Raw genomic sequence first — 14412 nt, 5'->3', positions numbered from 1 at the left:
CAGCGTCCCCGCGGAGCGATGCCGGGCGCGGCCCCGCCGCCGCCGCCGTGCGCGTGCCCAGGTGCGGGGCGGGAGGAGCGATCGGCGGCGCGCACGGCGCGGGTGCGCGCCGGTCCCGCGGGTGTTGTGCGAGAGGCAGCGCGGAGGGGCCGGGCCGGCGTTGATGTCACCGCTGCGGCGGGAGCTGCCGCCGCCCCCGGCCGCTGCAGCCGCCCCTCCGCGGCCGGTGGAGCGCGGGTAGGCGGCGGGGGCCATGCGGCTGCTGCCCCCGCCCGGTGCCCGCCGGTGCCGCGGCGGCCGGGCATGGTGGCACCCGGTGCGGGCGGTGCGTGCGTGAGCCAGCCCTCAGCCTGCCAGGCCTGCTTTTGTCCGCGCCGGGAGCATGTGGGTGAACCCCGAGGAGGTGCTGCTGGCCAACGCGCTGTGGGTGACGGAGCGGGCCAACCCCTACTTCATCCTGCAGAGAAGGAAGGGCCACGGCGGCGATGGCGGCGGCGGGGGACTGGCGGGTAAGGGCGGCGGCGGCGGGGCCGGGCGGGGCCCTCGGCGGCTCGCGGGCGCGGGGTCCCTCGGGGGCGCGGGGTCCCTCGGGGGCCGGGCCGGGGCGCGGCGCGGCGCTCCCCGGTCTCACCACCCGCCCCAGCCCGGGAATGCGCCGCGGTTCCCACGCGCATTCGGTGTGGGAGCGCACCGGTAACCCACGGCTCCGTGCATCAGGGCGGGAGTGCCGCACGCTCTGGGAGAATTTCCTTGCCGAACCTTTAGCACGCGTTCCGTAAAAAGAGGCGGTGCTGTAATTCAGAAATTTACGAAGGAAACAGATTTGCTTCGGCTTGTCCGTATTTTGCAGATGTCCTTGTGAAGTATGTTGCACAAATGCTTTGTTTCCGATTGTTGGCAGCTGGAGGCGTTTGGGTCATACTCATCTAGGTCTTAATAATACTGTGCATGTATGTTCATCGAGGTCTTCCACCCTTTCTTAGGCAACGCATATGTGTTTATATGAGATTGGAGATGCAGAACCCAATGGTGTTTCCTCTGGTACTTCTTGAATTGGTACAGAATAATGAAGCTGCTTCTCCTGAAACCTGCATGCTGTGCTTCCTTCTGTGCGCACTTCCATGATAATTAGTACTTTAGGCTAAGCAAAATACACATACGGACTGCATCTGTGTTTGGTTCAAGGTCCTGTACGTGTTTACTGTGAGATTAAGTGTTTCTTCAGATCTTCAATGCTCTACGGACTTGTAAACAGCTCATAATGTAAGCTAAGGCACTGCTGTGAAGTGTGTTTTCATTTCAGACTGCTGAGGTCTCCAGGCAGTGTTGTGTGTTGTTATACTGCCTTGTTCCTGTGTGGGAAATGACCAGCAGCCAGTCCACATTGGCCGTGCATTTCTACATTTTTTAACAATCCTTTGAAGTGTGGACAGGATTGACAAACCTATAAAAAACGTGTTTTGCCTCAGAAGTTCATCCTTGCTTTGCTTACTGAAAATTTGTTTTCAGGCTCTCCTTTCATGGATTGCCCCCTGGCCTCATAAGGTCTGAAAAGACATTCTTCTACCTTTCTGACTTTGTTGTCTTTGAGTTAGAGATGGTTTTAGAGAGCCATCAGTTTTCCAGTTATTTCTCAGTTATTGTGGAGACAGGTTGAGAGTTTGGGGTTCTGTTCTTCAACCTGCTTGCACAGTGCATGCATACCCAAGTCTTTTAGCAGCTGGATGTGTAATAGTCTGATTGGTGATACCACTTTACAGATGGAGAAAAGACTTCTGGAAGATCTTGTCGTTGTGTGGAAGTAGGATTCATAAATGTGCACTCTTTTTTTATTTCTCTGTGGAGGCCAGAATAAGCCTGCAGCATTTGTTAGAAGCTCAGAATAGAGAAATAGTTATTTGTTTCTGCCTTTTGGAATTTAAATATTTGAGTGCTGTATCCATTATTTTAGTATGTGAATGAAGTCTGTATAGTCTGGATATGAGTATTATTTAGAAGGTGAAATTCTCCATATATTTTGAAATGGGCTGTCAATGCTCTTACTCTTAGCTCTTACTAGTGCCTGGAATTGCAGCTGCTGTGGCATTGAGGTGGTAGCAACGAGTCAATTTCCAGGGGTTTTGTTTGTTTCTACCAGAAAAGGGCTGGTAAGAAGTTGTAGCTTTTTCCAGTGTGTTGCCAAAACCATAACGAATCAAACCCCTGTAACTAACTCATTTGTTAGAGTTAGCAGGGTTTAAAGGAACCTATGGGAACTTATCAGACCTTGTGCTGAAATGACAACGGTTTGTGACACAGAGAAGGTGGGAGAGCAAGGGAGGGATGGATGTAATCTCCAAGCCACTGCCCATGTGACAGGCACAGTAATAAGTGCAACTTAGGTTTATTTTATTTTTTTTCATGGAAATGCTGGAATTTTCTTCTGGTTCTGTTAACAGCTGTTCTGCCAGTAAAGGGACAAGGAAGGTGGAGAAAGCCAGTGGGTTGTTCTTGGTAGGAAAGACTGATTAAAAGCAAGGTATTGAGGGATCTAGCTGATCCTGAGATAAAGAATGAACATAGTAAACAGGATAAATAATTTATAGTAATTACAGCATTTAGGATGACCCTTTGGAAGCTCCCTAGATGACACTGACCTTGTGACAAGGGTGGAGTTTACCTGGTCAAAAGTAAACAGGGAAAAAAAGAACTTTGGGTGTGGTAGGTTGCATTTTTTTTTTCTCCTTTATTAGTGACATAATACTGAAATTTAGTCAGATATAATCTAATAAGATAGCCACCCATGAGTATGGTATAAAATTTGGCTTAGTTGCTCTGTGGGAAACTAACTTACATGTCCTTGAAGTTGACTAGAAATATTGTATACAAGATTTTTAACTGTGCTAGGGATGATCTCAATTCATATTTGCAAGAGAGGATGTAAATACAGCTGTCCTTTTTTTGTGTGATCTAACTTTTGCTGACTTACACTCCCTCATTATTGACTCTTGAAGTCATTTGTCTTGAATTGTAGAGTGAGAATTGACTTTCAGATTGATGGGACTGTGGGTAAGATGGCGTTAGATGGCTTCACCATGTAACTTAAGCAGTGGCTAGACAATGAGAAGCATTGATTCTCTGCATTGCCCTCAAATCTGGGTTTGCTATGAAGCTGTCATCGCCAAACTGATCAGGGCTAAGTGTACTGCCCTTCTCTCCATCTGTGAATGTGGCAAACTTCTTTTGGCATGTCAGTCTAAGGCCAAGTATTTTATGTAGCCTTGGGGGTGGGTGCAAGTGCTTCCTGTTGGCTTTGTGTTGGAGCAGAAGAACAGTGCTGGAGTTCTCTGTTCTCCTGGATCTACTCTGAGTGCCTCAGTGCTTTGCAGGAAAAGGACTATAGTCACTTTGGGGGAAGGGGTGGAAAATCTGGTGTTCTCCTCTTGGCCTTGGTTTATGTGGCAGTTGAACAGAGAAACTCTTTATTTAAATACCTGTTTGGACATTGGAGACCTTTTCTCCGCTATATTGTATTGTAACAAGCTAGGAGAATGATGGTGATCTCTTAATGTGTCAGGGCAGCGCTGATTAGTGAGTCCATAGCAGTAATCTCTGCTAACAAGGTGCATTAGTGGTTTACTTCAGAGATGGAGCTTTCCTCATAAGCAATGTGGATCCATTTTTATACTGAATCAGGGTCTGGACCCATTTAAGTTATTGTGTCACTGTCATTACTGGTCACATCAGTGGGGCCTTCTTCGTAATTGTGCCTTAATTGAAGGGCTGTTTGGATTTTATTTTCCTTTTCAACAAGGAGAAAATAGAAAAGATTTTAAATTGGATTTTAAATTGGATTTTCATAGCTGTTTTGCAAACTCACATTATCTTGCATCACTGCATTAATCTTTCAGGACAAGACCAAAAAATGTACTTTTCTGCTTTAAAGGTATTTGATGGTTGATGAGCTTTCTCTGTAATTAAATTGTTTCATGCCTTGCACATAATGCCATGGTCAGGAGTTTCATCTTCCTTTAGTTCACCAACAGGGAAAAAAGTATTTTCTTTCCTCGTATTCTTCTTGCTTCTCTGGGCAGCCGGGTCCTTTGGCCTGTATGACATAATTCCTTCTTCAGAGGAATGTGGTGTATTTATTTCCACAGTAGCCTGCATCATCTGTTGTTGTGTGCAATTTGTAGCAGAGGCATTGGACAGAACACAAACCCAGATCTTTGCCATCATTTGGGCACTGTGCCCTCTGGGACAGTATTACTTTATGGATGTAAAGATCTTGAACATGCCATAAACCTTTTAAACAACTAAAAGGTCATGTATTAAGTATATCTTGCATTCAGATGCAACGAATAGGTTTTAAAATGCCTCTTCTTTCTGCTATACTGTGATAATGTTTGCCAAACTCCTCTACTTCAAGACATTATAGTAAGGAATTATTGCACCTGGTAATGGGTGGCAGAGCAATGAATTCACTTGGAGCTTACAGGAGGAGACACTTAGGTGTGGTACAGTCAGCTGGTGGCTGCTGTGCTCCTTTTGCCTGTGTACATCTGTGTGTGTGAAGCAGAGATTAAATTCCAAGTGACTTTGTTTAAATGTTATTGTGAGATCTCTGAATCCCAAGGGAAGTAAGTTGTTCTTAGCAAAAACTGTTTTAGAAGTGAATTCTTTTGCAAGCAGGGTATCTGTACTTACAGCTGGGACAGTGCCTGTGTGAGAGATGCAGGACGAGCTGTAAGTCCATGCCGTGTTGCCAAGAATGATTCAAATGTTTCAGCAGAAGAGAGCAGATGGAAATGTGCTGACTTCTGGTGATAAAAGGATCTGATGAAATACTACTTCTCCCCAGATATTTTTGCAAAAGGAGTTGCCATTTAATTTCCACACTGGAAAAGCAAAAAGGAGAGGTTCTGAGCTCGGCTGGCTGATATGACATATCAATGTCCGATCCAATATAATTTTTAATGCTGTGACAGTGTTCTAAATTGAAAAGTTTTTCTGCAGCCTAGCTGGACAGCACAATTAGTATTCACATTTGGAGCTGAGATTCTGTCTTGCTCACAGCCTCTCAGTTTAGAGAGTTGAGGAAGAGATTACTTGAAAACTTGTTTATGCTTAAGACTCAGAAAAGCTTTTGGCCAGTTGATTATTTGCCTGAACAAAGTATGGTCCATGTTTTAACAAAGTTGTCACTTTCTGCCTTTGTTGACTCAAGCAGTTGGGGTTTTGCATGTCAGACTTGCATGAGTACAAAGCATGTCCTCTCTGATACTTGAAATAGTGTTTATCAGAATGGATGCAGTTAGCATAATGGGTAAGGGTGGTCTGCCTATCCAGCAGCTTGCTGTGATTGTTTTGGCACACAGAGTGGAAGCTGGTCTCTCCTGCTCTGCTTTCCTTTCTCAGTACATCAAATCTGCTCTGATTCTCTGAGCTGCTCCTTAGGCTCTGCTGTGGGTGTGTTTGCTTCCCCGCACCAGTCCCTTTCCACTTCAAGGAACCTGCAGATGTCTAGGGCTGAGTTGGTGTTTGATTCCCCACACTGACTCACAGTCATTCTGTTGAATTCCCAGATGCTTTTCCTGGTTCCTCACTTCCTGCCTAATACTTCTCTGCATCTGCAGCTCTTCTGTTGGCTCTCGGGACAACATCTCCAGTGCCTGAGATGTAGCTTTGCTTCTCCCTCTAATATTTCTTGGTCAAAGACTTTCCTTGCACAGTAATTTACCTCCGACACTGTGAGCAGTGTGGCCTCTCCAGGCTGCTGAGCTGCCTTTTGCCATCTTTGCCCTTGAAATCATGTTACTGTTTGACACATGGAATTCCAGGGTGGCCTGCTCCTTTTTGTGAGATCTCTGTAGGAAACTGTGTTGGAAGTGTTGCACAGGATCACAAGATAGTAAGCAGTCAGTCTAGGCCACTTATTGATTTTCTGCATTATACCAGAGTTTGTATTGCTTACAGGGTTTTTGTTATTGTTCTTTGGTCCTTCACTGGAAGGGGTAGATGTAGCACTTCTTCACATCAGTTTCCATATTTCCATCACTACATCCTGATCAATGTTGATATTGAGAAATTACATTTTCATTTTGACTTTAAATCTGGTGCTTAGGTGATCTTAGGTTCTAGAGGACTTCTTCCAAATCTTCCCAATTGTTTTCTTTCCAAAAGAAAGGTTGTGTTTTCTATGCTGGATTTGTGATTATTTTTTTCCCCTGAAGTTTCCAGGTAGGGGTGTTTGAATTTCTACCACAGCAGTAATCTTGATTTCACCAGTACATTTTTAATGTTTTGGATTTTATTGTTCTTTCCTCATAATCTGTCTTGTTCTTCCCCTCTGTTTTTTCCAATATTTTATCAGCCAGAGTTATTGGGATCTTCCATTCAGCATTGCTCATTTCCCTGGTAAAGTGCCTCTTGTGATAGCTATTGAAATCTGATTTATCTGCAGGTGTCCAATCAGAACTGTGAAAATTTAAAATTCTCTATTTCTGAAGCTATTGCTTCTTTTCAGATTTAGCTTGTATTTCAACATGCTTCAGGTCTGCTCCTTTGAGTTCAAGCTGAGTTTACTGTGCCCCCTTCAGTCCTCAAACTAGATTCAGTTTACAGTAATTTTTCTTAGGTTAGGAGTGATGTTTGGAGGTTTTTTCTGCTTTGTTGTTGGGTTTTTTTCTTAATTTGCTCATACTTACTTGATTTATTCTTTCATCTTACACAGTTTATCTGAATCTTATGTTGGTGCAGATTCAGATTTAAATTTTCCTGTTGGATGAAATTTATTAAATTTGCTTATGCTCCTCTGACAGAATGGGATACTTTAAAATAATTAGTTGTGAGTGAAGTTCAGTGACTTCTCTGCTGTTTTGATACTTGATTATGCTTTTCCTAAGTGTTTTTTACAAACTTATGAGTAATTGTTTATATCACACCTAGAAGGCATTTGATAACTTCATCTATATTTTTCTCACCATTTTCCCATAATTTCATAAAGTCTGGTGTGATTGATATGTAGTATATTTTTTTTTTAGTAGTGTGAGATAAGTTGTTTGGGGTTTTGTCAAAATACCAGTTTTCTCAGTGCTGTAAGCCTTCACATACTTGTAACTGTGGCATGTCCTGTCAGTGCTCATCTCTTTCTGTGAGCTCCAGCTTAGCAGAAGTTACAAAAAGTTGAAAAAGCTGAAAGTCTAAACCCAACCAGATTTAGGTTCAAGTTAAGATACAGATTTTTTACAGGGTTGGTCATGAGTAGTTTGGACACCTTAACAAGTACAGCTGATAGCTTTTAAATTTACACATTTGGAGATAAGCTGATTCAATCACAATTGTTAAACTTGAAGGGTGGATGAAAGCTTTATTGTTTCTTGCTGCTTTATCTCTTGGTAATCAGTCCAGATATCACACCAGCCCTTCCCAAGCTTTTTCTTTAAGTATTGGTGGTTAGTTTTTCAGTCTTCTCTCATTTGTGTTCATCAGCTTGAAGACAGAGAAGGTAACTACTGGTTTTGCTGCTTTTCTTACTAAATGTCAGTAGAGTGACAATTCTTCCTCAGAAGCAGTCTCACTGACCTTGTTTGAAAACTCCTGTGCAAATAAAAGGGTGGCTGGACAAATCTATAGAACTATGTTGGTCGGAAAAGAGAGCAGCAAAGGCAGGCATTGGGGAAAACTTAACCAATCCTATGAATTCCTTCTTAATTATTTAAGAAATATATATAAGTATTAATTTATTATTTCATTAAAGAATATTAATTGTTGTAAGTCCAGAGGAAGAATTTTGTTTTCTTGATGCTACATTAGATGCCCATATAAGGCACATGGGAAGACAGTTAGAAAATAAGTCTTTAGTGTAGCCCTTCATGAAGTTTTAAGGGCAATGTTGTGGGTATTATTGCCAGTACTGGAAGTTTAAGACTCGGTTATTTTTGTGTGGTCTATAATATTTTCAATTTATATAGGCATTCCTGTGAAATTAAATCAAGTAGCATTGACCCTCCCTTTGAAAAGGATTTGTCCATAGTATTGCCCATGGAGTTCAGGCTGTTGCTCTAGGTCGTGTTTTGACAGACAAGTAATGGGATGATCTCATCCTGTAATAAAAAATGAGAGAGCTAATAACATAAACTGCCTTGAGAAAGAGTGGAAGAGTGAGGATTCATTATCCTTAGTATGAAAAACAATACCTAGTGCTGTATGCTTCAGTTATGTGTTGTTAGGAGTTCTTGTTTTTATAGCTCAGGAAGCAACACTCCAGTTTTAGGAAGAGTTTATTCATTGTCCATTAAATCAATATAAAACTGAATGCTCAGGGTGTAAATATGATTTAAATCAACCCTATTGATTGGAGCTTTCTTAAAGATCAGCTGACATCTACAATCTAAAGAGGTGCTGTGGGTGTCTCAGGTTTACGAGCAGAGCTCATTATGTGTCCATCTTACTTTGCTGGAAAGACGAGTCATCAGCATGCTTTAAATACTGAGGGCCTTTTAAGCAGTATGTATTTGATTCAGTGTTGGAATGTCACAGTGCCTGTTTTGAAAAGGTCCTGCTTGTGACACACGTGACATTCCAAGTTTTTCTGGTTGTGCTGTTGGGCTCCTTCACAAACAGGCTGCTGACATTCATGAGACTCTTTGATTGATAGCTCATGAGCCTGGCTCTGAGAGTCACCTGTATTATATCTCAGCTCTTTTGCAGGGTATTATTTTCTATTTACTCTTAATGCTAAAAACATGTGTGCTCTTTGTTTATACATTTTGAGATAAAGATCTCCAAACAAAAGGTATTTTGAGGTGTGGATTCATGTGCACCTGGAAGGAGGATGAGACAGGGCAGGGCTCTTGTCCCTGTGAAGAGCCATGTGAATAACACACGTTTTGCACTCTGGCAAACTGGGGAAGGGAGGGCACAGCAGTCAGTGGAACCAGGGCATCCTTCCACTCGAGGCAAAGGGTGACACATGTTGCCTGTGTCACTGGAGAATGATGTGTCACAGCTCCCTGGTGTGTGCTGAAAGCACCTCTACTCTGAGGTTTGAAATTGCTAGGAAGCACCACTGTCTGTTACTATCCCAAGCTTTTTGGTGCTTGCTGTGCAACACAGCCATGGCTGCTGGTAGTTCTTAAGCTTTGAAGTGCCGTTATTTATTATAATTCATTGGCTTCAGTGTTTTAATAAGGTACACTAGAGGTAATATATAATCCAGATCCCCACTTTTGAATATGTAATCCAATTTAATTTGAGCAGGTGAAACACAAAAGCTCTCAATTATAATACTGCTGTGAGGGGGACTGTAGAAGGGTGATAAAGACTACTCAGTCTTTGTGGTTTTAAATGACAATGTGGCTTTCTGTGGAAGAGGGTTACTGTTTGTCATAAGAAAATTCTTTGCTAATAAAGAGTTTGTTCATGTGTAGAGTGCATAAACTTGCTTTTCCTTAAAAACACAGGTAATTGATGTTTTACAAAGACACTTGCAAGTTATTATGAAAGATAAAAGAAACAAAAGAAAGAGAGAAATATTCCTGCGGCAAATATCTGTGCCATGAATATCCAACTAGTCACAGATATTGCGACTTAGGGCAGGTGTTTGAGTCATGTACTCTGAGGTGTGCATGCTTAAAGTGTACCAGGTTGGTTCTGCAGGTGATCACCTGATTTCATTGCTGTTTGTGGGTAGTTTGTAATCAGTCTGGACTGTAAGTCATCTGAATACTGGTCTCTGAGGAGCAAGGACTGCAGTGGTGCTTGGAAGAATCTCGTCTGGCTGAAGCTATTGGCTTAGTTTTCAAACCAAGATGACCTGTCTTTCTGAAAAATGCCCTTTGGTGAGATAGGAATGATTTGTGAAGGGGGTCTGTGTTATGGAGGAGGTCAGGCTTCATGTGGTCATAATCCCTTGTAGCAAAAACAACAGGTTGAAAATTGGTTGTGGTTGTAAGGATGCAAGTAGAGCACATCATACGTTAATTAATGAATATAAACGACTAATCTGTACTTTCTGCAAGGGTTATAGGCTCCCCCTCCAGCTTCTGACTAAATGTGAGCCACCACTGAATGTGGTCAGGTAAGTAAAATGCAGTGTGATTTCTTCCTTCAGCACAAAGTGCATTGGGTAACTGAACCTCTCTTCCAGTAATTCCCTCTGGTGCATTGTATGTCCTTCCAGTAACATGATGCAAGAGCAATTGCCCAGGCCCTCAGCAAACTGTGGCTTTGTATTCCCTGCTTCCAAATACTACATATCATTATTTTTCCTCTGATAATGCCTGTGTTTTACAGAAAAGAAAGAGAATACTGATCAATCTTCTGGACCTTCACTTTAGAATTCAAGCTTGCAAAAGAGGAACCTGACTTTATTAAAAAGTTGTATCAAGCAAAGTGAAGGCATTATGCCTTCCTTTCCCCCTCCTGCCCCATGTATAGGTATGGTTGCTCTGGAAATTTGGCACGTGTGTGTGAGGGGACTGTTTGTCCCCTCATGGTTACTCATGCTTGAGTGCCTTTAGGATTGGGGCTCACATCAATTAGCCAGATGCTAATCCTACAAATTACACCGTGTGCTTTAAGTAAAACTTGTCTCATGAAAACCTCTTGCTTCAACAAGGGCTTGTAGATCTAGTATTCTTACATTGGAAATTTCTCCCCTTAGTTCACTATGCAGAAACCTGATGAAATAATGGGAAAAAATTTGCAGTCAGTATAGTCACGTGATTTGATGCCTGGGTAATTCACTGGCTCTTGCCCAAGGGCCAGTCTAATATAAGGAATATGATTCTTGGTTGCCTGTTCTGTTTCTATAGAAACTCAGTTACTTAATCATGTCTGAAAAGGTACTTGCTACGTGAAGAATTCATGAGCTAATTAACAGTATTAAAATTCTCTTATTTTTTTTTTTTAATTTTCATTTCTACTTCATGTAGAAAATCCTCAAACAGATTATCAGTATGAACTGCTGTGATTTCATTCTGGTTGCATCACATGTCTGCATTGCAAAAAAACCCAACAAACAACAAATACCCAAACCCAAACCAACCAACACTGACCTAACAACTCAAAAAGGAATAGAACTGTTCATGAAGGAGAGCAAGCAGGCCCAGCTGCATGATTGCACGAGTTTTCATGTGATAAAAACACATGCTTTTTTTTAATATCACACATATCATCTGTCAGAACAGCTATTGCATGATACAAGTAAATGTTACTGATAAACTGTCAGCTGCAGTTAGCTTGCTAAGCTCGGATTTGAATTTCCCTGTGATGTTCTGGAGTTCTGTCAGATTCCTTCCTTTGACCTCGCTATATGGTTATTTTTTCAATTTGTTTACTGAAAAGCCCCTGAACAACTCCTACGTACTGCACCATTGGAGAGTATTCTTTGTTTTCTTTTCTTTTCCTACCTGCCATGTGTTTTTTCAGTCACTGCTGGCTTCTCTCTTTTGTTGGTGTTTGTTTTTTTTTCATAGTGTTCTTCATATTTCTTAAATACATTGCTCTGTCTTACAGTGTTTGTTGGCACAGGGGGATGTTCATCTCCTCTCTACCATATCCAGGGGAGAAGAAAGTAGGATGGGAAGTTCCTTTGAACCTGATGTTGCTGTACAAGCCAGTTGGTTTATTCTGATTTTCTAGTCTTACCTGCCTATCCCAGGTTTTTCAGCACTCCAAGAACTAGGGGCAGAATTGTTTGGCAGGACCACCCATATGCTAATGAATTTGGAAATACAGCAGTAGGAAAGAAACAAGCATGTTTTTAAAGAATACAGGGAATGAGCAGTGTTTCTGTATCTCAGAGAAGATTGCATTTGGCCAGCATACAACTTTATTTAGATATTACATCATGCCTGTTGCATATTTATTACTGTCAGTAGTCATGTGAAGCTGAAAAGCAAAAAGAAAATATTCCTGCTGTATTTGCAGCAAACCCAGGTAATGAACAAAGTGCAGTGTTTTCTTTCTTTCTTTCTTCTGTGCCAAGACTTTAGGCAGATGATTTGCATCTGCCCTTCCAGTGAAACCTAATGGGTCTGCTTGGTCCCCACTTTAGCTGAGCAGTACTGGCAGATTTGTGCTGTACCTTGGTTGAAGTGACATGTGCTTTCTGGGCCAGGGCCATACTGCATTTGTGAAGCTCAGATGGAGAGGAAAAAAATAATTAAAGGCACATTTTAACCTACCTCATTCTCCCGAGTTTGAATGGAGCCAGGGTGTATCTAGAAGGGCTGGTGGAGAGTTGTTCAGAGGAAGCTTGTCAGTGTACAGCCAGTAATCAAAATGTGAGAGAGATGAGGGGCAACTAAAGCTAGTGAGACAAATGCACACTGGGGTATTTTACAGTCATGTTTTGTGTTTGTGTCCTGTAATTGTCAGATAGCTTTGGAGCACACCTTACCAATGGCCTGATGTGCCCAGACTTGTTTCTCATGTCTTGCATAACTCTTGCATTAAGAAGTGGTGCATGTTAATTCATTGAGCACAAAGAGATTACAGTTGATCCAACATGAGAAGATCTGTATAAAACAAAATGCAAATAAAAGAGACAGAATGGGAGAAATACAAAATCACTGCTAGGTGGGGCATTTCTTAGTATCAGTTTCAGATCACATTTGAGGGATCTACTGAGATGGAACAAGGGTACTGCTTTTATATCTTTATGATGCACAGCACAAATCTGAAGAAACAGCAAGGGAAGCAGTATTGGTTATACCAGTTTCAGCAGAGAAGAACTAATAAAACTATGACAGTAAAAGATGAACACGTGAGACTTGAAAGGAGAAGAGAACTAACAGGAGAGTTTTGAAATGCTTTTGGTGCATGCAGTTTATTTTGGCTGTTTGAAAAAGACCTCTAATTTCTGCCCTAATAAATATCTTCACAAAAAATCTCTGAAAGTTCATCCATTTGTTGTTTATATATTTCAATTTTTTTTTTCCCCAAACAATTTTCTGAGAACTTCAACATGAAAATTTAAATCTGACATTGCTGCAGGAGAGATGAAAATTTTTTGTGGAGATGAAAAACAGGAAAACTTTTACGTAGTTTTAAAATAAACTATGTAAAAAAACCTCTTCTTGCAGAGAGTTTGGGAGGATAGAGTTTTGTTTTATGTGTGGTTTATTATAAAAATAGGATCTAGAATTTTGGAAGTAGAGTTAGGAATTATTGGTAGCTGTTGGTATGCGATTGTTGGTGGCTCTCTCAGTAGCAAAGAATTTTCAAAGCTACTTCTGAAAAACAGTATGGCTTTGTCTTTCCTCCGTATCCTTTCATCTGAAAAACAACTTGACTCTTAAGGCATTTTAATCCTTCCTACCCTAAATAATCAGCTGTTAAGTAGCACAATTATTTTTGCTGGAAGTCTTTAGTTTTACCTAGCTGACATTCAAGTTTTGAACCCTTATAGGATGTATTGTCTGGGATTTCTTGTTGGTGTTGGAGGAGGGTTTGTAGTTGGTAGGTTTTTTTACTGCTCAGGGTTCCAGCAGTGTATGAAACACAGGAGAAAACTAAATAACTTTTAAACATGAATTTATAACACAGCTACCTTCTGCTTTGCTTCAATTTGCTTGTCTTTATGCTAGCATTGATGTACATTAAAGAGTTGAAATCTTGTTTAAGCTGAAGATGTTTCCCTGTTAAATCATTCTCCCTCTTTACAGCCTGAGACAAGAAGCGCGAGGATGAATATGTAGATCTGGGTTTTGCTGTGGAGGGTCAAATGGAATGGGGAGGGGCTGCAGAGCCCTCTCCTGTGTATTCATCAGAATTTCCTCTCCTGCAGGTCTCCTTGTGGGTACTCTTGATGTTGTGTTGGACTCCAGTGCCAGAGTGGCACCATATCGAATCCTCTACCAAGCACCAGACTCCTTGGTCTACTGGACCATTGCCTGTGGTAAGGACAAATGCACTGATGTGGGTTTTTATTCTTCCTGGACTCTGTGTCACATAGCATAATAGAGAGCATCCTTCCTGCTGAGCACAGTCATGTCAGGACAAATAAATCGGTCAGCAGGAAAACCTGCTGTAGTGGTGAAATTCAGTGGCACTGGAGTTTCTGCTAGTCAGACTTGGAATGCCAGCATGGGAGAGTGTGTTGACCACAATGACTGAATGCAAACAGAAATGGAGCAGGGATGGAACATCTATTTTTTCCTACTTTTCTTCTCCCAAAGGTGTTCCTAGACCAGCAGTACCTATTACTCCTCCTTGCATGCTCTTCTCCATGGCCAGGGCTCACTCCTAGAGCACTTCTGAAGTGAGCATTCCTGGGAGAGAGAATGGTGGGAGGAATACCTGAATTACAGCACCCCAGTTACCCATGCAGGGCACCTGGCTTCCCTTGCAGTGGTAACCAGGAAGAAAATGCAGCACCAGCACTCACACAAACACTGAACAGCAAACAGTGAGACATTTCCTGTC

The 14412-nt window shown here is 41.9% G+C and overlaps 1 protein-coding gene across 1 annotated transcript in view; it reads left to right on the top strand.

Moving 5' to 3' along the window:
- The first annotated feature begins 284 nt into the window (after positions 1-284).
- Positions 285-14412, top strand: part of TBC1D9 (TBC1 domain family member 9) — a 42687-nt gene continuing 28559 nt past the window's right edge. Inside the window, exons 1-2 of the mRNA XM_054291474.1 lie at positions 285-509; positions 13775-13885. Of these exons, the coding sequence (XP_054147449.1) occupies positions 383-509; positions 13775-13885 (238 nt within the window). The 5' untranslated portion in view covers positions 285-382. The remainder of the gene's footprint in view (positions 510-13774; positions 13886-14412) is intronic.

The sequence above is a fragment of the Melozone crissalis genome, unplaced genomic scaffold, assembly GCF_028551555.1.
Source record: "Melozone crissalis strain CALT ecotype California unplaced genomic scaffold, PUWL_Pcris_2 ptg000006l_1, whole genome shotgun sequence".
In the NCBI taxonomy this organism is placed as follows: Eukaryota; Metazoa; Chordata; class Aves; order Passeriformes; family Passerellidae; genus Melozone; species Melozone crissalis.
The sequence above is the reverse complement of the archived record's forward strand: the minus strand, read 5'-3'. Positions and strand labels throughout refer to the sequence as shown.